The sequence below is a fragment of the Argentina silus genome, assembly GCF_951799395.1.
Source record: "Argentina silus genome assembly, chromosome: 10".
NCBI classification, from domain to species: domain Eukaryota; kingdom Metazoa; phylum Chordata; class Actinopteri; order Argentiniformes; family Argentinidae; genus Argentina; species Argentina silus.
Window position 1 is genome coordinate 2,053,981 of NC_139664.1, and position 21,876 is coordinate 2,075,856.

Here is a 21,876-nt window from a genome sequence, read left to right on the forward strand (position 1 = left end):
GTGATCATCGTTATTGCAGAGCAGGACAGAAGGTGAACATTCTGAGGTGTCACCATGGCAACTCAGCATCATTGGACTGAACGTTCAAATGTCAGTTGATTTGATAAAGATATCAAACTAAAACTTCCAAATGGTCGCCCCAAGATGGCCGCTGGTGCTCCATGGAGTGTTGATTTGAATGGCCGTGTCCTTCTACTCATTCTGTTTCTGTGGGGTTACAACTACAAGACAACCCCTCCCTGCCTGTCCTTGTCCCTCCAGCCCAGTGGGGGGCGCTGTCCCCAGAGGACAGCTTCACACTGGGGGAGCCCATGTACTTCCAGGCCTCTGCTGCCTTCCTGTCCAGAGACGAGCGGCTGTTCATTGACTCCTGTTTCGTCACGCCGACCAGAGACCCTGACCACACACACACACCACGCTACAACATCATCCACAACTACGGGTACACACACACACACACACACCACGCTACAACATCATCCACAACTACGGGTACACACACACACACTACACGCACACACACACACTACACACACAAACATCCACAACCTACAATATACTTATGATCATCTCAGAGCAGCGCTTCCTAACCCCCCCCTAACCCTAACAACCCTAACCTAACACACCTGACCTAACAACCCTAACCTAACACACCTGACCTAACAACCCTAACCCTAACCTAACTCACCTGTGTGTGTGTGTGTGTGTGTGTGTGTGTGTGTGTGTTAGGTGCATGGTGGACAGTCAGAGAGAAGGCAGTCTCTCCCACTTCAGCTACAGAGAGGACAATTTCCTGCGTTTCTCTGTCGACGCCTTCCTCTTCCCCTCCGCCGCCTCCAAGGTTGGTTGAGAATCACACTGTTGAGTGACAGAGGTTTCCACCAGTGAGCTGTCGCTCTCCTCCTGACCCCGCCCCTCTGTTCCTCAGCGCCTCTTCCTGCATTGCATCATGACTGTAGGAAGCTCCGCCCCCAAGCCCAGCGCCAAGGCCTGCACCTACAACAGAGACGTAGACAGGTAGGTGGTCCTAACGTCAGCAGGGAGGTGGTCATAACGTCAGCAGGGAGGTGGTCCTAACGTCAGCTCACTTCCTAATTGTTCATTCATTGCTGATTAAGCTGGTGAGCTGTGATTGGTCCTGCAGGTGGGAGGAGCTAGAAGTGGCGTCCCCGGTGTGCTCCTGCTGTGCCAGCGTCTGTGAGGTGGCAGAGTTCTGTAAGTAGCATCTGTTACCATACCATGTGACCTCCTGACCGTGTCTGGAAGGCTGAGGGTCTGAAGAGCATTAGTGTGGGGAGTCCTGGAACACTCCCAAACAGCCAATAGGCATCTCAACCAGCCAATCATTTTCACTGATCGCCACATGGGACTAAATTATAATTCCAGTAAAAATAAAACCACTTAAGCAACGTCCATTTTCAGAAATATAGTTTGCTAGTGATGTTAGCAAGTTGATTGGCTGACACTGACTAATTTGCTCTTTTCAAGAGTAAAGACAAAGGGGAGGGGCTTGTTGTTCTCAACACGACTTCTGCTCAAAGCCAATCAGAATGTGACCTCACAGCCAGTGTTCCGTCCTAGCGAGGTTGGCTACTGAAAGGTTCTCCTGGCCTGGGAGCCGTGAGGACAGCGATGATGAGGTGTGGTCACATGACACTCCTCCCAGCCAGCGTTGTCGCCGGGAATCCAGGAAATGATGTCAACGCCGCTTCCCTAGCCTTCACAGTGGAGTCTGATTGGTGGCACCAACGCAGGCCCAGTCCCCTGTTCTGACTGGGTCACTTCACAATGCCTTGGACGAGCCTGTCTGTCTGTGATGAGCCTGTCTGTCTGTGAATTGGTGATTGGTGAAAGAACAGAAACTTGGATCCTTCTGTCATGTGACCTGTAAACACCTGTGTTGTTCTCAGGGCCCGCCTCCATGTCCCCTGCTGTCAGAAGCCTCATCACCTCCACTGGCTGGAGGGTCCAGGACAAGAGGGGGGGGGATATGGGGAAGGGGGGCCGCAAGAGTCCAGTGACCGAGGAGGTGAAATTCAAAAGTTGGGCAGTCACACCAGGAGAGGGAGAGCAGCCAGACCAGCAGCAGCCCAGAGGGAGGAGGACTGAGGAGGCAGCAGGAGGTCTGGAGGAGAGGAGGACTGAGGAGGCAGCAGGAGGTCTGGAGGAGAGGAGGACTGAGCAGGCAGCAGGAGGTCTGGAGGAGAGGGGGACGGTTGTTGCTGAGAGGACAGAGGCTGGGGGGTCAGAGGTCACGGCTGTGGAGGGTCAGGAGGTTGTCCCTGACAACAATACAGGTGATGTCATCATGACAGCTGAGGTTTCAGAGAGAGAGGGGACAGGAAAAGGGGGAGGAGAGGAGGAGAGGGAGTGGGGAGGAGAGGTGAGAGACAGGGCCAGGAGAGGGAGGGACAGAGCGATGGAGATGAAGGGGTCTTCAGAAGACCAACCCCCAGCGTTTCTCCTGACCACTCAGGAGCCTGCAGAGCAGAGCGACGAGGCCTTGATGTTTTTACAGGCGAATCAGGAGCCAGCGGAGTGGAGCGATGACCAATCAGACCAGCAGGAGGTGCTGTTGCCGGGCAACCTCTGGGACCTGTCCTTTAAGGTGTGGTCTCCCAGATGATTGTCATGGTTTGGTTTAGAATCTGATTGACAGTTATTCCATGTTCTATAATATGAATGAATATAACAGTAATGTTGGAAGCGTCTCTGACCCAGTGTTTCTGTTCCTCAGGACGTCACTGCTGCGCCTCAGAGAAGTTGAACATTTTAAATAAATAAAATGTTTAGTATTAAAACATCTGTGAATGTTGACTCTCTGCTGTTTACCTGAAGCTTCCTGGTGAATACCGGCCTGTAGCCATGGTTACTCTGAGTGAGGGTGTTACCATGGCGTCTCTGGGTGCTGTGGAGAGCAGGACCCGTCTGGCGTGAAGAGTTCCTTCCACAAGCAAATGAGCAAATGGCACGCACACACACACACACACACACACACAATACACTAGATACAGCACAATGAAATGACTAACTCCTCAAGAGTGCAACAATCGACAGCAAAATAGCACCCCGACTGTAGCCATAGCACCCCGACTGTAGCCATAGCACCCCGACTGTAGCCATAGCAACCCGACTGCAGCCATTCTCAGTGTCTTTGATAATCTAATAAAACATTCACAAACAGCCACAGCAGAGAGGAAATGACATCACATGACCATGACCAGTCCTGTCTGCTGCTTGCCAGTTTGTTCATCCGTGGTTTGAAAATGAGTGACTGTCAGTTTCCTGTTTGGTTGTTTTGCGTTCTGGTCGTTTCCATAAACCTCAGGTTTCCATACCAACCGAGCGTGATTATGGGATGTGATCGTCATGGCGCCTGTGGCATGACAACGCAGCAGGAACTGAAGCCGGTATGTAAAACAGATGATCCGATACATGAACAGGAAGGAGAGAGGTGATATTTCATGTCAACAGACAGCGTGTGTATTCATAATCTCTAACCCAGCATCTCACAGCAGAGCCTCTACATCTGAGGATGATGATGAGGATGATGACGGTGGTGATGATGGTGATGTGTTTGGCGGTGCAGGGCATCAGCCCGGCCTGCCCTCTCCTGGGGCTGAGTCTGGAGGGAGACTATCTACTGGGAGGACTGTTCCAGCTGCACTACGGAGACATCACAGATACTCAGGACAGACCAGAGGCGCTGCCCTGTCACAGGTCAGACTAACCCTAACCCCAACCCTAACCCCCCCCCCCCCCCTCCAAATAAAGAACTCATGTTTAGTATTTGGTCGATAATCCTTTGCAGCAATAACTGCCTGAAGTCTGCGACCCACTGACCCACCAGACGCTGGGGGTCTTCTCTGGCGATGCTCTGCTCTAGAACAGGGTTAGGGTTAGTAGTGGGGGTGAAGAGGTTTTAGAACAGGGTCAGGGTTAGTAGTGGGGGTGAAGAGGTTTTAGAACAGGGTTAGGGTTAGTAGTGGGGGTGAAGAGGTTTTAGAACAGGGTCAGGGTTAGTAGGGTGATGCAGGGTGCTGGATGTTGATGGCTATGCCACCCAATGATGTACAACCTACAGTATATATAGATCATTGGTGCTCCCTCTCCTCCCCCTCTCCCTGTCCTCTCCTCCCCCTCTCCCTGTCCTCTCCTCCCCCTCTCCCTGTCCTCTCATCCCCCTCTCCCTGTCCTCTCCCCCCCCCCCCCTGTCCTCTCCTCCTCTCCCCCCCCCCTCTCCCTGTCCCCTCCTCCCCCTCTCCCTGTCCTCTCCCCCCCGTCCTCTCCTCCTCTCCCCCCCCTCTCCCTGTCCTCTCCTCTCCCTCTCCATGTCCTCTCCTCCCCCTCTCCCTGTCCTCTTCTCCCTCTCCTCCCCCTCTCCCTGTCCTCCTCCTCTCCTCTCCCTGTCCTCTCCTCCCTCTCTCCCTGTCCTCCTCCTCTCCCTCTCCTCCTCTCCTCTCCCTGTCCTCCTCCTCTCCCTCTCCTCCTCCCCCTCTCCTCTCCTCCAGGTTGGTGTTGTCTACAGCGAGTCTCCAGCAGATTGAGGTGATGAGGTTCGCTGTGGAGGAGATCAACAACAACACAGAGCTGCTTCCTGGCATCGCCCTCGGTTACCAGATCTACGACTACTGTCACCATTCCCTCAGCTACGGGGCCGCGCTCGACCTGCTCTCCCGGAGGGGCGGGGCGGGGGTCCGGGGGCCAGTGCCAGTGTGGTTGGGGTCAGACTACAGGCAGAAGGTGGTCTCCGTCACCGGGCCGTTCGGGAGCAGCCAGACAATCAACGTCGCTCCACTCTTCATGGCCAACCTCATTCCCATGGTAACTGTAGTGTTGTACCTCATTCCCATGGTTACTGTAGTGTTGTACCTCATCCCTGTGGGGAGGCCTGTAGTGGCCTGCTGTGACCACAGGTGGTGCTACTGACACAGCAGCTGAATCCACTTCCTGTCATGATGAATGAATCAGACTGAGATGTGAGATCATGTCTGATGATTGAAGCTAAAACCTCCACATGGTCGCCACAAGATGGCCGCCGGGACCACCACCATGGAATGTCGATTTGAATGGGCATGTCCTTCTACTCATTCTGTTTCTGTGAGGGAAACATTATTATTGATGGTTGATAAACAGCGTGACAAATAAATAACCATAGAAACAGTGGGTAGAACAGACATGCCCTTCCAGATCAACATTCCATGGAGCAGCGGCGGCCATCTTGTGGAGATCATTTGGAGGTTTTAGTTTTATCTTTATCAAAGACACTTTAAAGGAAGCTGCTTCATTCGCTGCCATCTTGGTTTATTTTCGATATAGAGACAAGTCGTGGTCTCTAAGACAGGTGGTCTCAGGGTGGTCTCTGGGACAGGTGGTTGTGGTGGAATTCTAAGTTAAAATACTTTGAAATAAAATGCCAAAGACTAGAGCTGATGGTTTATTCAGAGACTTTTATTCCGAGTAACAAAAGCTGAGGTGGTTCTGAAGCATCTCCCTTCTTTCTCTCAGTCCACCATGTTTATACACTTCAAATGTAGGGTCCCTCCCCCATATGCAAATCATTCACACTTCCTGGCTGTTCGCCACCACCAATATCATTCACCTGGTTCCTGTACCTCGTCAGGGTCTGGTTCCTCTACCTCGTCAGGGTCTGGTTCCTCTACCTCGTCAGGGTCTGGTTCCTCTACCTCGTCATGGTCTGGTTCCTCTACCTCGTCAGGGTCTGGTTCCTCTACCTCGTCAGGGTCTGGTTCCTCTACCTCGTCATGGTCTGGTTCCTGTACCTCGTCAGGGTCTGGTTCCTCTACCTCGTCATGGTCTGGTTCCTGTACCTCGTCAGGGTCTGGTTCCTCTACCTCGTCATGGTCTGGTTCCTGTACCTCGTCAGGGTCTGGTTCCTCTACCTCGTCATGGCCTAGTTCCTGTACCTCGTCAGGGTCTGGTTCCTCTACCTCGTCAGGGTCTGGTTCCTCTACCTCGTCAGGGTCTGGTTCCTCTACCTCGTCAGGGTCTGGTTCCTCTACCTCGTCATGGTCTGGTTCCTCTACCTTTTCTGGTTTCCCCTCCCATTATTTTAATTTTTTATGTTTTAGGGCATTTCTGCTTTATTGGGATAGAGACAGTAGAGATTGACAGGAAGGATGGGAGAGAGAGGAGGGATGACGTAAGATATGTCGAGGGTCTGAATCGAACCAGGAACCTTGCGCTTACGTGGTGTGTGCATTAGTGTGCTACACCACTAAGCGCCCCCTCCCCTCCCATTTTTAAAGAGAGTTCTCGGGTTGCTACAATATTGGTGGTGAGCTCATCGTATTATCACAAGAATATTAGTACTGTGGTTCTTGTGCTTGGTACCAATGAACCTCCCTTCACCTACCGACCGCACTGGCGTCAGGCCTCCTTGTCCTGTCCTATGTTGAATGTTCTCTCTTTATTTGCTATAGAGATTTACCATGTGGTCTCTGGGTGGTCTCTGAGACGAGTGGTCTCTAGGAGGCACAAACTCTGTTTACACCAACAAACAAATTAAAAAAACAACAGATTAACTTGTGGTTGTTGGTGTCAGAAGTGGATCACCTTTATTGACAACCAAGTCAACTGACATTGGAATGTTAAGTCAAATGATGCTTGGCTCCATGGTGTCATCTCTGTGTATGTTCTACACATGCAGTAACAATGGTCACCATGGCCATTATGTATTACAATTCTGTGTCAGACATATTTTGGTGTACTACTACTACTACTACTACTACTACTAATAATAATAATGTATTTATTTTGTATAGCGCTTTTCTCAGTCCTCAGACACCACATTCCATGGAGAGAACAAGAATAGATAGTTCTACTCTTTCTGTTTCCTTGGTTACCCCCAGGTGACCCACGGGGCGTCCAGCGTCCAGCTGAGCTCCAAGACCCGCTTCCCCTCCTTCTTCAGAACCATCCCCAGCGACCGGTACCAGGTCCAGGCCATGGTGCGCCTGCTGCAGCACTTCGGCTGGACCTGGGTGGCGTTCCTGGGTGGCGATAACGACTACAGCCGTGACGCCCTGGCCGCCTTCCAGGAGCAGATACGCCCCGCCCACATCTGCCTGGCCTACCAGGACACCATCCCTCTGGACAGCTCTCTGATTGGTCGGATCTTTGAGAAGCTGGACATGCTGATGGTGCGGGTGGTGGTGGTGTTCGCCAACGTGGAGTTCGTGGACCCGCTGGTGCGGGAAGCAGTGCGGAGGGGGGGAGGAGAGGGCCAGGGGGGGGTGTGGCTGGCCAGTGAGACCTGGTCCCAGAACCAGCAGCTGGTGGGGCAGCTGAGCAGCGTGGGGACGGTCCTGGGGGTCACGCTGCAGGGTCACCAGGAGCTGCAGGGGTTCAGAGAGTTCATCTCCACCTCTGTCCGACGCAGACAGGGGGGGGGGGGGGTCCTGCCCTGAGGAGGGGGAGGGGGTCTGCCCTGAGGAGGGGGAGGGGGTCTGCCCTGAGGGGGAGGGCTGTAACCAGATCTGCCCAGCCTGCCGGGACGTGGCTGCTCAGACCCTGGTGGAGGAGGACCCCACCTACAGCTGGAGTATTTACTCTGCTGTCTATGCCGTGGGTCACGCCCTCCACAACGCCCTGCTCTGTGACCCGCTACACTGCTCCTACACAGGGCTGCTCCGCCCGTACATGGTAGGACTACCACTACCACACACTACCACTACCACACACTACCACTACCACACACTACCACTACTACCACACACACTACCACACACTCTCACCCTCTGTCTGAATGTTGTGTTTACCTCCCAGGTGACTGAAGCTCTGAAGAGAGTGAAGTTCACGCTGGCCAATCAGAGTGTAGAGTTTGATGACAACGGGGACCCTCCTGCCTTCTATGACATCGTGCACTGGCGTTGGCCGTGTGGTGGACTGGAGGTGATTGGCTCCTACAGCAACAACCCTGAGCCCAGCTTCCACATCGACCCAGACCAGATCAGCTGGTTTGAAGGCTCAGAGGTGAGGAGGTCCGCACGCGCACACTCTCTCTCTCTCTCTCTCTCTCTCTGAGGTGAGGAGGTCCTGGGTTAGGCTCAGCTGGTAGAGCATGTCGCTAAGCAACACTACGGCTGTGGCTTTATGTGGCCTGCTGCTCCTCAACTCACACAGCTTCAGGCTGGGGCGTTGGTTCTGTCTCTGGGGCGTTAACCCCCCCCCTCCCCCCTCCCCCCCTCAGGCTCCAGTCTACCTGTGCTCCAGGCCGTGTGCTCCAGGCTTCAGGAAGGTGCAGACGGGGTTCCACTCCTGCTGCTTCCAGTGTCTGATCTGCCCTGACGGAACCTTCATCACAGCAGGTAACCAATCACAGAGCATCAACCACACAGGTACAGAGTACAAATAAAGACAGTTTCGTGTTTTAGCTTTAGGGTTAGTTATGGTTAGGGGTGGAGATCACGTATCGGATGAGTGTGATATATGTTTTGGTGTTGCACCAGGAAGTGGCCTTGGTCCCTTAATATTCTCTCTGTGTATGTTACCGTTGGCAACATTATCAGAGCACACAAAGGAAACTTCCATAGCTATGTGGATGATACTCAATTATACATCTCTGTTGAACCAAATTATGCTAATGCCATTTGCCCCTCACTACTGCAAGGCTACTGACAAAAACTAAGAGGAGAGAGCATCTCAGTCCAGTCTGAGCTGCTCTGCCCGGCTCCCTGTACCGGTTACAATTGACAAAGTCCTTCTACTCGTATTTAAAGCACTAAATGGTCTGGGACCCTCCTACCTTACTGACTCACTGACGATCTAGACGCCCTCAAGAGCCCCCAGGTCCTCTGAGCTGGCTTATTGAAGGTTACTGTCACAACCCAAAAGAATGTTGGTGATTATTATGATGATGATTTATTAACTCTCAAACTGTGGAATACGGTACCTCAGGAAATCAGGGAGGCAAGCTCAGGAAACATCTTTAAGCGCCAGTTAAAAACCTCTCTCTTCAAGTTAGCTTTCAATTAGCACTTTGTCTCTGCTGTTTTTATTCTATTGATTAATTCTGTTGGAGTTGTTTTGGGTTTTAATCTGGATTGTACAGAACCTTGAGCTGCATTCTGATGTATGAAAGGTGCTATATAAATAAAAGCTTATTATTATAGTTATGGTTAGTTAGGATTAGGGCTGTTCTGGGTTAGGGTTGGTTAGGGTTAGGCTGTTCTGGGTTAGGGTTGGGGTTGGTTAGGGTTAGGCTGTTCTGGGTTAGGGTTGGTTAGGGTTGGGCTGTTCTGGGTTAGGGTTGGTTAGGGTTGGGGTTACGCTGTTCGGGGTTAGGGTTAGGGTTAGGTCAGAACGAGGATGCATGGTGAAGTTTGACCTAGCCCCTCCCCTCTCCCCTGGTAGGAACAGACAATGGGTTTCTCTGTGGTCTAATAACAACCCCCCCCCCCCCCCCCCCCCCCAGCGGACCCCTACAGCTGCCTGCCCTGCCAGGAGGATGAGTGGGCAGCCAGCGGCAGCACTTCCTGTACGCAGCGTTCAGTGGAGTTCCTGCGTCTGTCAGACCCCCTGGTGGTCGTCATGGTGACGCTGACAGTCGCCATGTTCCTCCTCTGCGTGGCGGTCCTCGTCCTCTTCCTCCGCCACAGACACACCCCTGTGGTGCGCTCGGCGGGGGGCGCCCGCCTGTGCTCCTTCATGCTGGTGTGCCTCAGCCTATCAGCGGGCAGCGTGCTGCTGTACGTGGGCCCGCCCTCCCCCGCTGCCTGCGCCCTGCGGACGCCCGTGTTTGCCGTGTTCTACGTGGCGTGCCTCTCCTGCCTCGCCGTGCGCTCCTTCCAGATCGTCTGCATCTTCAAGATGGCCGCCAGGCTGCCGCGGGCGTACGCCTTCTGGGTGAGGCACGGTGGCCAGTGGATCGCCATAGCGACGTGCACGGGGGTGGAGCTGCTGCTGTGCGTGGCGTTGGTGGCAGTGGGGGGGCCACGGCCCTCCCATGTGACCTTCTACAGGGAGGTGGTGCTGGACTGCACTGTAGGCCACGCCCCCATCTACTACCTCATCCTGCTATTGGTGGTGGCGCTAGGCTCCGCCTGCTTCCTGTTTGCCTACATGGGGACGGACCTCCCGAAGAACTACAACGAGGGGAAGTCCATCACCTTCAGCGTGCTCATCTTCTTCCTGTCGTTCACCGTGTCTCTGACAGCCCGCCTGGCGTCCCAGGGGAAGGACTTCCTGTCCATCAGCGCCTTCTCCGTCCTCGCCAGCCTCTACGGCGTCCTGCTCGGCTACTTCCTGCCTAAATGTTACATCATCCTCCTGCAGCCACGACACAACACCGCCGCCTACTTTCAGAACGCCATCCAAACTTACACACTACACACCAGGTAGAACACACACACACACACACAACACACTAGGTAGAACACACACTACACACTAGGTAGAACACACACACACACACAATTTGATCAGGCTGGTAAAGATGTCACAGTGTACCAGTATGGTTATAGAAGACCAGTATGGATGGATAGAAGACCAGTATGGATGGATAGAAGGTTATAGAAGACCAGTATGGATGGATAGAAGGTTATAGAAGACCAGTATGGATGGATAGAAGGTTATAGAAGACCAGTATGGATGGATAGAAGGTTATAGAACGGTGTTCTTGAGTGTCATGTTGTAGCGTCATAACTGTTGTAGTTTGTATTGAAAGTGAAATGGCTCTAAGGCTCGTGTGATTTTTAAACTGTTTCAACTTTTTAAATATGTATGCATGGAAATGTTACCAACCTCGATGAAAATGTAATGTGGTTATGAATCATTACATTTAATACAAAAACTAACTAAAAAAATCTGAATGTATATTTGCTTTTGGCTTCTATCACAACAGAAACAAATGGTGTTTGTTGGACTTTTAAAGGTACAGAACAAACGTGTCACTTTGGTGGATCAAGACTTTTCTTTCTGTGGTTAATCAGTCAGATCAGAGCCACACACACAGGGAGGACAGGATACAGACACACACTCAGACATGAGATGCGCATGCACACACGGAGGACAGGAGCGTTTGACAAGAAGCGATTTATTAAAAATATTAAACACTTCTGAGAGCCTATATACCTTATTAAAGATGGACGCGTGTGGTCAAAGTTCACACGTTTATGAGTTCTTCTGAGGAACCTTGATGGTGACCTGGGAGGGAGGGAGAGAGGAGGGGAGGGTACAGGGGAGGGAGGGGAGGGTACAGGGGAGGGAGCAGAGATAGGAAATCACTTCACTGATGGAACACAAGATGGAGGCATTTAGTGAACATGACAGTCAGTGATCTGGTCGGTGTGTTTGGCATGAACGTTAAACGGGTGTGTGGTTTGTGTGTGTGGTGTGGTGTTTGTGTGTGTCGTACTGTTTTGACTTCAGTGTAGTTGTCCAGGCCATACTCTCCCAGCTCCCGGCCGTTACCGGACATCTTGTATCCTCCGAAGGGCGCCTGGGCTCCGAACACGTCATAGCAGTTAATCCTGAGGACGACACACACACACTTATTACTGTTATTATTGCTATTATTACTACTTTTATTATTACTACTATTACTATTATTATTATTACTACTATTATTACTACTATTACTATTATTATGACTACTATTATTACTATAATAATAGTACTACTATTATTATTATTACTGTTATTACTATTATTATAGCAGCATATACTTGTGGTGTTTGGCCTCATAGGGATTGTTCACAATCTGCATCAAAAAGCTGGAATATGAATAAACAACTGTCTCTGCTGCCTCGAATCAGACAGCTGTAACCAAGGTTACATCCTGAAGGAGAACCCAGGTCCAGTGTGTCGGTGGGTTAGGACAGGGTCAGGGTTAGGAAAGGATTAGGACATGGTCAGGGTCAGGACATGGGTAGGTTAGGGTTAGGTCAGGGTTAGGACAGGATTAGGACATGGGTAGGTTAGGTCAGGGTTAGGACAGGATTAGGACATGGGTAGGTTAGGGTTAGGACAGGATTAGGACATGGGTAGGTTAGGGTTAGGACAGGGTGCCATCTCCATGCTACCACCTCCCACCCCATGTTCTGCTGACGACCTTGTAGATAACCTTAATTCCAAAATTGTGAAAGTTCTAGATGTCATTGCACCTGCTGAGGTTAAAACGATTTCTGGTAAGCAAAAAGCACCCTGGAGAAATGTTGCTTCTGGAACAGCCGGAAAGTTAGTACCGGAAAGCTGAACGCATCTGGCGGAAAACAAAACTTCATGTTCACCATGACATCTATAAAGAACCTCCGTGCCGACAACTTAGAAACCTTTTTCTCCAATATCATTAACAGCAACACTAATAATGGGTTAACCCTAACACTAACCCTAACACTAATAATGGGTTAACCCTAACCCTAACACTAACCCTAACAATGGGTTAACCCTAATAATGGGTTAACCCTAACACTAACCCTAACCCTGACACTAACACTAATAATGGGTTAACCCTAACCCTGACACTAACACTAATAATGCACAAACCCAACCGTTGATGGACGAACCAATCCCCCAACACAAATACTAGATACAACTGCTTTCCACCCAGAAATGCAACAAGTTTGCATCCTTTTTTACTGATAAAATCGAAGGCGTTTGACGCACCATCAACATTTCCGCTTCTAACAAAAATGTTGGATCACCACCTTGTTTAGACAACAGTAACGTTGCAATAATGCCATGCTTTAATGTCATAGACTCTAAAACTCTTGTGGAAACGGTGACATAACTGAAGCCGTCCACCTGCTGCCTTACCTACCACCTTCTTTAAGAATGTTTTTGACTGCCTAGCTATAGACATACTGCCAATACATCTCTCTCCAATCAGGCAATTTTCCAAAAGCCCTTATAAAAAGGGCTAAGTTATTAAACCCCTTTTAAAAAAGCGGAGCCTAGATGCCTAGATATTATTAATATGGCCTTCATAAGTAAAATCATTGAGAAAGTTGTCCTCCAGCAACTTAATCATTTCCTGACCTCAACTGGCTGCTATGACAACTTCCGGTCAGGTTTTTGACCTCTTCACAGCACCGAGACTGAGACGGCTCTTATTAAAGTTGTAAATGACATCCGTCTTAACACAGCCTGGCAAAATGTCAATATTAATGCTATTAGACCTCAGTGCTGCATTCAACACTATTGACCACTCAGTACTTTTGGATAGGTTGGAAAACTGGGTGGGACTTTCAGGCACAGCTTTAAGTTGGTTCAGGTCATATCTACATATAAGACAGGAATTATTTAGTCTCCATTGGCAACTATGTACCAACTAACGTGACGTGTGGAGTCCCCCAAGGTTAAATCCTAGAGCCGTCTTTATTCAACCTCTACATGCTCCCACTAGGGCTAATCATGCGAAATAATAACATTGACTACCATTGCTATGCCGACGACACTCAGATCTACGTAGCGCTATCACCGTACGACTATCGCCCCATAGATCTGCTGTGCATTGAGCAAGTCAAAGACTGGATGTGCCAACATTTCCTTCAATTAAATAAGGACAAAACCCAGATGATTGTTTTCGGCGAGAAAAAAGAAAGGCCGAAAGTTAGCCAACACCTTCACTCTCTGTCCTTGAAAACCAAAAACCAATCCAGAAATCTCTGGGTTATTATGGATTCGGATCTACATTTCGACAGCCACATCAAATCAGTAACAAAATCAGCCTACTATCACCTGAAAAACATAGCAAGACTAAGAGGACTCATGTCCACACAAGACTTAGAAAAACTTGTACATGCCTTTATAACTAGTAGGCTAGATTACTGGAACTCCTTGCAGGTCTTCCGAAAAAACCTCTTAGGCAGCTACAGCTTGTTCAGAATGCTGCTACTAGAGTTCTTACCAAGACCAAAACATTTTAACACATTACACCAATTCTTAAATCCTTACATTGGCTCCCCGTATGTCAGAGAATTGATTTCAAAATACTGCTGCTCACCTATAAATCACTACATGGCTTAGAGCCAAAGTATATCACTGAAATGCTTCCGCTACACAAGTCTTCTAAGATCATCTGAGACCAATCTGTTAATGGTTCCCAGAGTAAATACTAAACATGGGAAAGCAGGATTTAGTTACTATGCAACAAATAGCTGGAATAAACTTCCTGAAGACTTAAGACTTGCCCCAACTCTGACCACTTTTAAATCAAGGCTAAAAACATTCCTGTTCACTTTAGCTTTCTGCTAAATCTTAAATACATTGCACTTTTACTATAATGCATTTTTTAACTTTTGCACTTTTATAACTTTACTCTTTTCTTATTTCATTTTATTGTCTGACATGTGAAGTACTTTGAGTCTGCCTTGTGTATGAAATGTGCTATATAAATAAAGTTGCCTTGCCTAGGACAGCGTTAGGTCAGGGTAAGGTTAGGACAGGGTTAGGGTTGGGTTAGGACAGGGTCAGGTCAGGATTAGGACAAGGTTAGGGTTAGGACAGGGTTAGGTCAGGATTAGGATAGAGTTAGGACAGGGTTAGGGCTAAGGTGGTACCAGACGGTGCCTGCGCGGAGGCCCTGGGACATGTGGAGAGCCTGGTCCAGGTCTCTGGTGAACACAGCTGCTGCCAGGCCGTACTGACTGGCGTTGGCGCGCTCCAAAACCTCCTCCACGCCACGGAACTTCAGCACCTGCATCACCGGCCCAAAGATCTACACACACGCACGCACACACACACACAAACACAAAAACACATAAAAAGGAGGTGTGCGTGCGTGCTGTGTGTGTGTGTGTGTGTGTGTGTGTGTATGTGTGTGTGTACCTCCTCCCTGGCGATGATCATGTTGTCGGTGACGTCTCCAAAAATGGTTGGTTGGATAAAGAAGCCGCGGTCGGCGGCCACGCCCCCCCCACAGAGGAGCCGCGCCCCCTCCCTCCTCCCACTGCTGATGTACCCCAGGATCTTCTTAAACTGTTCCTCATCCACCTGGGAGGGGGGAGAACATTAGCATTGAGAAATGACTAACTGCTGAAAATGTCACTGTTCTGCTCATCTGTGTTACTGTGGTGGACATGGTAACTGTGTGTGTGTGTGTGTGTGTGTGTGTGTGTGTGAGACCTGGGGTCCCTGCTCCGTGTCCAGGTTGAAGGGGTCCCCCACCACCCGTCTCCTGGCTCTCTCCACGCTGCGCTCCAGGAAGTCCTCGTAGACGTCCTCATGGACGTAGGTTCGGCTGCCTGCACAGCAACACTGACCCTGGTTGAAGAACAACGCAAAGTGGGACTGTTCCACCGCCTCCTCCACTACACACACACACACACACACACACACACACACACACACACACGGTTCATATTGTGACATGTCCGTCTCCTCCATAATACACCATCTGATCAGAACACAACCATCTCACACACACACACACACACACACACACACACACACACACACACACACACACACACACACACACACACTCACTGTTGGCGTCAGCCATGATGATGTTGGGGCTTTTCCCTCCCAGCTCCAGAGTCACCTTCTTCAGATTACTGTTGGCCGACGCCCTCTGGATCAGATGACCTACCTACACACACACACACACACACACACACACACACACTGTAGTTGTGTGGTGTGGTGTGGTGTGGTGTGTGTGTGTGTGTGTGTGTGTGTGTGTGTGTGTGTGTGTTACCTCTGTGGATCCGGTGAAGGCCACCTTGTCTACGTCCATGTGACCAGCGATGGCGGCACCGGCAGACGGACCCAGACCTGGCAGGATGTTGACCACACCCGGGGGAAAGCCCACCTACACACACAGTACAGCTAGGAAAGGGTGTGTGTGTGTGTGTGTGTGTGTGTGTGTGTGTGTGTGTGTGTGTGTGTACCTCTTGTATCAGACTGGCCACGTACAGGGCAGTCAGGGGCGTCTGCTCCGCCACCTTCATGACGATGGTGTTCCCGGTTGCTAGGGCAGGGCCGAGCTTCCAGGCCTGCATCAGGAGGGGGAAGTTCCACTGACAGATGGGGCGGAGCAAAGCATCACACACTGTTAAAGCCAGGTGATTGGTTGTTGACCAGTAGTGACATCATCTGGTTCAGGTTGGGAATGCAGGCTAACACACACAGACACAGACACAGACACAGACACACACATACAATCACACACACACACACACACACACTTACTGGGATGATCTGGCCGCAGACTCCGATGGGTTCATGTCGTGTGTAGCTGAAGAAGTCTCCATCGATGGGGATGGTCTTCCCCCCCCACTTATCAGCCCAGCCAGCATAGTACCTACACACACACACACACACACACACACACACACACACACACAGGACCCAGAGATCTTGCACCTGATTGGTCCATGGCAGCAAGAGAGTCAACATCTCAGGACCATAACGGGTACATGCTACATTCCACACACACACACACACACACACACACACCTCAGACACTTCACCACCATGGGAACGTCTACTGAGTAGGACACAGCATACGGCTTCCCGTTGTCCAGAGTCTCCAGTTCCTATGGAAACAAGAGGTCAACAGAGGTCAGCCAATGAGCCATGGGCTTTCAGAGCAGAACAGAGACAGGATCAGCAGTGTATGTGTGTGTGTGTGTGTGTGGGGGGGGGGGGGGGGTGGGGGGTGACCCTGGGCTCTCTCCTGGTCACTGACGTGGGATTGGATTCTTACTTTAACATTAATTGAGTATTAAATGAACAGTAATAAATCATTCATTCAGTTGTAGTTTACTTAAGGAAGTAAAGAATGTTGCTATGACAGCAGTCTCCAGGCCAACATGCCCTGTTGGCAACATGCCCTGTTGGCAACATGCCAACATGCCCAGGTCAGAGGTCAGACCTCTGGGACTGCATCCAATCAGAAGCTGTTTTGCAATTCTACAGTAAACTGTTACACAAGACAGAGCAGGCACAAACACACACACACACACACACACACACACACACACAGACAGACAGACAGACAGACAGACAGACAGACAGACAGACAGACAGACAGACAGACAGACAGACACACACACACACACACACACGCAGAGACAGACCTCACACACACTGACACACACAGAGACAGACCACACACGCACGCACGCACGCACGCACGCACGTCATCTGTTATCAGTATGGCTCTGCAGGATGTGAGCAGTCGTCTTTCTGGAGTAAACAGGAAGTACCCAGGCCTTGTATCATCAGCCAATTAGCTTCCTGCTACAGGTCACATGACCTGAGAACCACTGTAACCACGACCACCATGACTGTAACCATGACTGTCACCCAACACCAGCATGTAGCTCCTCCCCCTGCAGCAGCACAGGTGCCTTCTGGGAAGAGGGCGGAGAACTGTGTTGTTATCAAATCAGAACAGGCCGTCAGGTGAGTCACTTCCTGGTTAGTGGTCATGTGACTCACCGCGAGGTAGGCGGTGTCTCTCTCGATGGCGTCGGCCAATCGGCTCAGCAGCAGCCCACGGTCCGACGCGTCCATCCGTCGCCATGGAGACCCCAACCTGAAGGCGTCCTTAGCAGCTTTCACTGCCTTCTCTACATCAGCCTGGGGGGGGGGGGGGGGGTATTAAGTGTATAAAGTGGATTAAGGACCAGATACAGGTAATAGGACTAGGGTCTGACCTGGTCTGAGGCTGGACTAGGACTAGGGTCTGAGGGAGGACTAGGACTAGGGTCTGAGGCAGGACTAGGACTAGGGTCTGACCTGGTCTGAGGCAGGACTAGGACTAGGGTCTGAGGGAGGACTAGGACTAGGGTCTGAGGCAGGACTAGGGTCTGACCTGGTCTGAGGCAGGACTAGGGTCTGAGGGAGGACTAGGACTAGGGTCTGAGGCAGGACTAGGGTCTGACCTGGTCTGAGGCAGGACTAGGACTAGGGTCTGAGGCAGGACTAGGACTAGGGTCTGAGGCAGGACTAGGATTAGGGTCTGAGGCAGGACTAGGATTAGGGTCTGAGGGAGGACTAGGACTAGGGTCTGAGGCAGGACTAGGGTCTGACCTGGTCTGAGGCAGGACTAGGACTAGGGTCTGAGGCAGGACTAGGACTAGGGTCTGAGGCAGGACTAGGATTAGGGTCTGAGGCAGGACTAGGATTAGGGTCTGACCTGGTCTGAGGCTGGACTAGGACTAGGGTCTGAGGCAGGACTAGGATTAGGGTCTGAGGCAGGACTAGGATTAGGGTCTGACCTGGTCTGAGGCTGGACTAGGACTAGGGTCTGAGGCAGGACTAGGACTAGGGTCTGAGGGAGGACTAGGACTAGGGTCTGAGGCAGGACTAGGACTAGGGTCTGAGGCAGGACTAGGATTAGGGTCTGAGGCAGGACTAGGACTAGGGTCTGAGGCAGGACTAGGACTAGGGTCTGAGGCAGGACTAGGACTAGGGTCTGAGGCAGGACTAGGACTAGGGTCTGAGGGAGGACTAGGACTAGGGTCTGAGGCAGGACTAGGACTAGGGTCTGACCTGGTCTGAGGGAGGACTAGGACTAGGGTCTGAGGCAGGACTAGGATTAGGGTCTGAGGCAGGACTAGACTAGGGTCTGAGGCAGGACTAGGATTAGGGTCTGAGGCAGGACTAGGGTCTGACCTGGTCTGAGGCAGGACTAGACTAGGGTCTGAGGCAGGACTAGGATTAGGGTCTGAGGCTGGACTAGGACTAGGGTCTGAGGGAGGACTAGGACTAGGGTCTGAGGCAGGACTAGGGTCTGACCTGGTCTGAGGCAGGACTAGGGTCTGAGGGAGGACTAGGACTAGGGTCTGAGGCAGGACTAGGGTCTGACCTGGTCTGAGGCAGGACTAGGACTAGGGTCTGAGGCAGGACTAGGACTAGGGTCTGAGGCAGGACTAGGATTAGGGTCTGAGGCAGGACTAGGATTAGGGTCTGAGGGAGGACTAGGACTAGGGTCTGAGGCAGGACTAGGGTCTGACCTGGTCTGAGGCAGGACTAGGACTAGGGTCTGAGGCAGGACTAGGACTAGGGTCTGAGGCAGGACTAGGATTAGGGTCTGAGGCAGGACTAGGATTAGGGTCTGACCTGGTCTGAGGCTGGACTAGGACTAGGGTCTGAGGCAGGACTAGGATTAGGGTCTGAGGCAGGACTAGGATTAGGGTCTGACCTGGTCTGAGGCTGGACTAGGATTAGGGTCTGAGGCAGGACTAGGACTAGGGTCTGAGGGAGGACTAGGACTAGGGTCTGAGGCAGGACTAGGACTAGGGTCTGAGGCAGGACTAGGATTAGGGTCTGAGGCAGGACTAGGACTAGGGTCTGAGGCAGGACTAGGACTAGGGTCTGAGGCAGGACTAGGACTAGGGTCTGAGGCAGGACTAGGACTAGGGTCTGAGGGAGGACTAGGACTAGGGTCTGAGGCAGGACTAGGACTAGGGTCTGACCTGGTCTGAGGGAGGACTAGGACTAGGGTCTGAGGCAGGACTAGGATTAGGGTCTGAGGCAGGACTAGACTAGGGTCTGAGGCAGGACTAGGATTAGGGTCTGAGGCAGGACTAGGGTCTGACCTGGTCTGAGGGAGGACTAGGACTAGGGTCTGAGGCAGGACTAGGATTAGGGTCTGAGGCAGGACTAGGATTAGGGTCTGAGGGAGGACTAGGATTAGGGTCTGAGGCAGGACTAGGGTCTGACCTGGTCTGAGGCAGGACTAGGATTAGGGTCTGAGGCAGGACTAGGATTAGGGTCTGAGGGAGGACTAGACTAGGGTCTGAGGCAGGACTAGGACTAGGGTCTGAGGCAGGACTAGGACTAGGGTCTGAGGCAGGACTAGGACTAGGGTCTGAGGCAGGACTAGGATTAGGGTCTGAGGCAGGACTAGGACTAGGGTCTGAGGCAGGACTAGGACTAGGGTCTGAGGCAGGACTAGGATTAGGGTCTGAGGCAGGACTAGGGTCTGAGGCAGGACTAGGACTAGGGTCTCACCGCGTCGGCCTCTGCCACCTGACAGATGACCTCTCCTGTGGAAGGGTTGATGGTCGGGAAGGAACGCCCGCTGACCGCATCCTGCCACTCGTTGTTAATGAACAGCTGTAGGGAGAGGAGAGACATGTTATAACTACAGTTATTACTACTGAGACGTGTTTATAACTACTGAGACATGTTATAACTACTGAAAAGCATTCTCAAAAACATTCTGTTAGAACACCCCCGTTAGAACCCCCTGTACCCTGAACCTAACCCTAACCCAAACAACCCTCTACTGTAACTACTAACAACCCTCTAGTGTGACTAGGGTTAGGGTTAGACAGGGTTAGGGTTAGACACACTGAGACTCAGGCCTGTCTTATCTCCTTTAGCCTGCGAGGCCTGTCCTGCCGGTGGCCTCGGGCTCTGCTCGCCTGTCACGGTCGTCAACAGGTGTCAAGACTCGAACCGCTCGACGGAACTAAACTACGTGACAATTCAGTTTTACTCATTTGCACGTTTGCTCCAGACATGTTGTAGCGGTGTGCACGGTCAGCACACCGACCCTAACCCTAACCCTAAACCTAAACCTAAACCTAACCCTAACCCTAATCCTAACCCTGCCAGCAGCACCGTCCGGCGAGCCTACCTTGGTGTACTGGACCTCCGGCTTGGTGCTCGGAGCCGGGATGGCGGCGGCGGAGTAACGGCAGGCCGAGACCCCGGAGAACCGAGGCAAAGTTCGGGAAAGTACAGTTCTGAGCATTGTGCTTCTTCGACACAAGCGGGTGTGTGTGTGTTTGTCAATAGAGACACGGTGGGAGGAGAATGACGGACTTGCCGCTCCTCTGTGCGTCTCTAACTCTGCCCTCCTACCTCGGGTGGATTTTCAAAATAAAAGCCCCCACGTTCAACTTGTTTAAGCATTTAGAAATAGTAAATATGGATAAAGGAATCACACATTATATATAACTATATCTGGAAATAAACATGTAATCCTCTTAATGTATATTTGTGTTTTTAAGGGTTTGTAATTCTTCTAATATCCTAATGAAAGACTGCTGCACTGCATAGAAGACAAATAATGAACTCTACACACATTTTCCCAGCCAAAAAATAGCATTTTACTACTATTTAGCACTAACCCTAACCCCTCCTCTAGACCATGAGGGGTGTCAACCCTAACCCTAACCCTAACCCCTCCTCCAGACCATGAGGGGTGTCAACCCTAACCCTAACCCCTCCTCTAGACCATGAGGGGTGTCAACCCTAACCCTAACCCCTCCTCCAGACCATGAGGGGTGTCAACCCTAACCCTAACCCCTCCTCTAGACCATGAGGGGTGTCAACCCTAACCCTAACCCCTCCTCTAGACCATGAGGGGTGTCAACCCTAACCCTAACCCCAACCCCTCCTCTAGACCATGAGGGGTGTCAACCCTAACCCCTCCTCTAGACCATGAGGGGTGTCAACCCTAACCCTAACCCCTCCTCCAGACCATGAGGGGTGTCAACCCTAACCCTAACCCCTCCTCTAGACCATGAGGGGTGTCAACCCTAACCCTAACCCCTCCTCTAGACCATGAGGGGTGTCAACCCTAACCCTAACCCCTCCTCTAGACCATGAGGGGTGTCAACCCTAACCCTAACCCCAACCCCTCCTCTAGACCATGAGGGGTGTCAACCCTAACCCTAACCCCAACCCCTCCTCTAGACCATGAGGGGTGTCAACCCTAACCCTAACCCCTCCTCTAGACCATGAGGGGTGTCAACCCTAACCCCTCCTCTAGACCATGAGGGGTGTCAACCCTAACCCTAACCCTAACCCCTCCTCTAGACTGCGTAGGGAACATAATGGACGGTCACCTGACCTCGGGAGCATGCATTACTGCATTACTGTGCCACTGCTCTTACTCAATACCACTGCTCTTCTGTACATATCTGTCCATACTGTTCATAATCTGTC

The 21,876-nt window shown here is 51.4% G+C and overlaps 3 protein-coding genes across 3 annotated transcripts in view; 2 read left to right on the forward strand and 1 right to left on the reverse strand.

The window, feature by feature from the left end:
* Positions 1-2,356: 2,356 nt before the first annotated feature.
* dtnbp1a (dystrobrevin binding protein 1a) overlaps positions 2,357-21,876 on the forward strand; it is a 54,340-nt gene continuing 34,820 nt past the window's right edge. The window contains exon 1 of the mRNA XM_083679037.1: positions 2,357-2,367. The gene's annotated coding sequence lies outside the window, so the exon portion shown is untranslated. The remainder of the gene's footprint in view (positions 2,368-21,876) is intronic.
* LOC310810717 (taste receptor type 1 member 1-like) lies at positions 3,551-10,954 on the forward strand (the record flags this gene model as incomplete). The annotated part of the gene is made up of 7 exons (XM_083678565.1): positions 3,551-3,720; positions 4,512-4,824; positions 6,873-7,391; positions 7,498-7,665; positions 7,789-7,995; positions 8,213-8,330; positions 9,437-10,954. The coding sequence occupies 7 exons, from the start codon at positions 3,551-3,553 to the stop codon at positions 10,360-10,362; spliced, it is 2,421 nt and encodes an 806-aa protein (XP_083534691.1). The 3' UTR covers positions 10,363-10,954.
* On the reverse strand, positions 11,040-20,736 carry LOC310810493 (aldehyde dehydrogenase, mitochondrial-like). Its single transcript, XM_083678271.1, has 13 exons — positions 20,561-20,736; positions 19,930-20,034; positions 17,410-17,550; positions 16,423-16,502; positions 16,156-16,267; positions 15,855-15,983; positions 15,662-15,775; positions 15,451-15,553; positions 15,088-15,272; positions 14,791-14,955; positions 14,523-14,680; positions 11,378-11,492; positions 11,040-11,166 (listed from the first exon to the last, which is right to left on the reverse strand). The coding sequence occupies exons 1-13, from the start codon at positions 20,675-20,677 to the stop codon at positions 11,134-11,136; spliced, it is 1,557 nt and encodes a 518-aa protein (XP_083534397.1). The 5' UTR covers positions 20,678-20,736; the 3' UTR covers positions 11,040-11,133.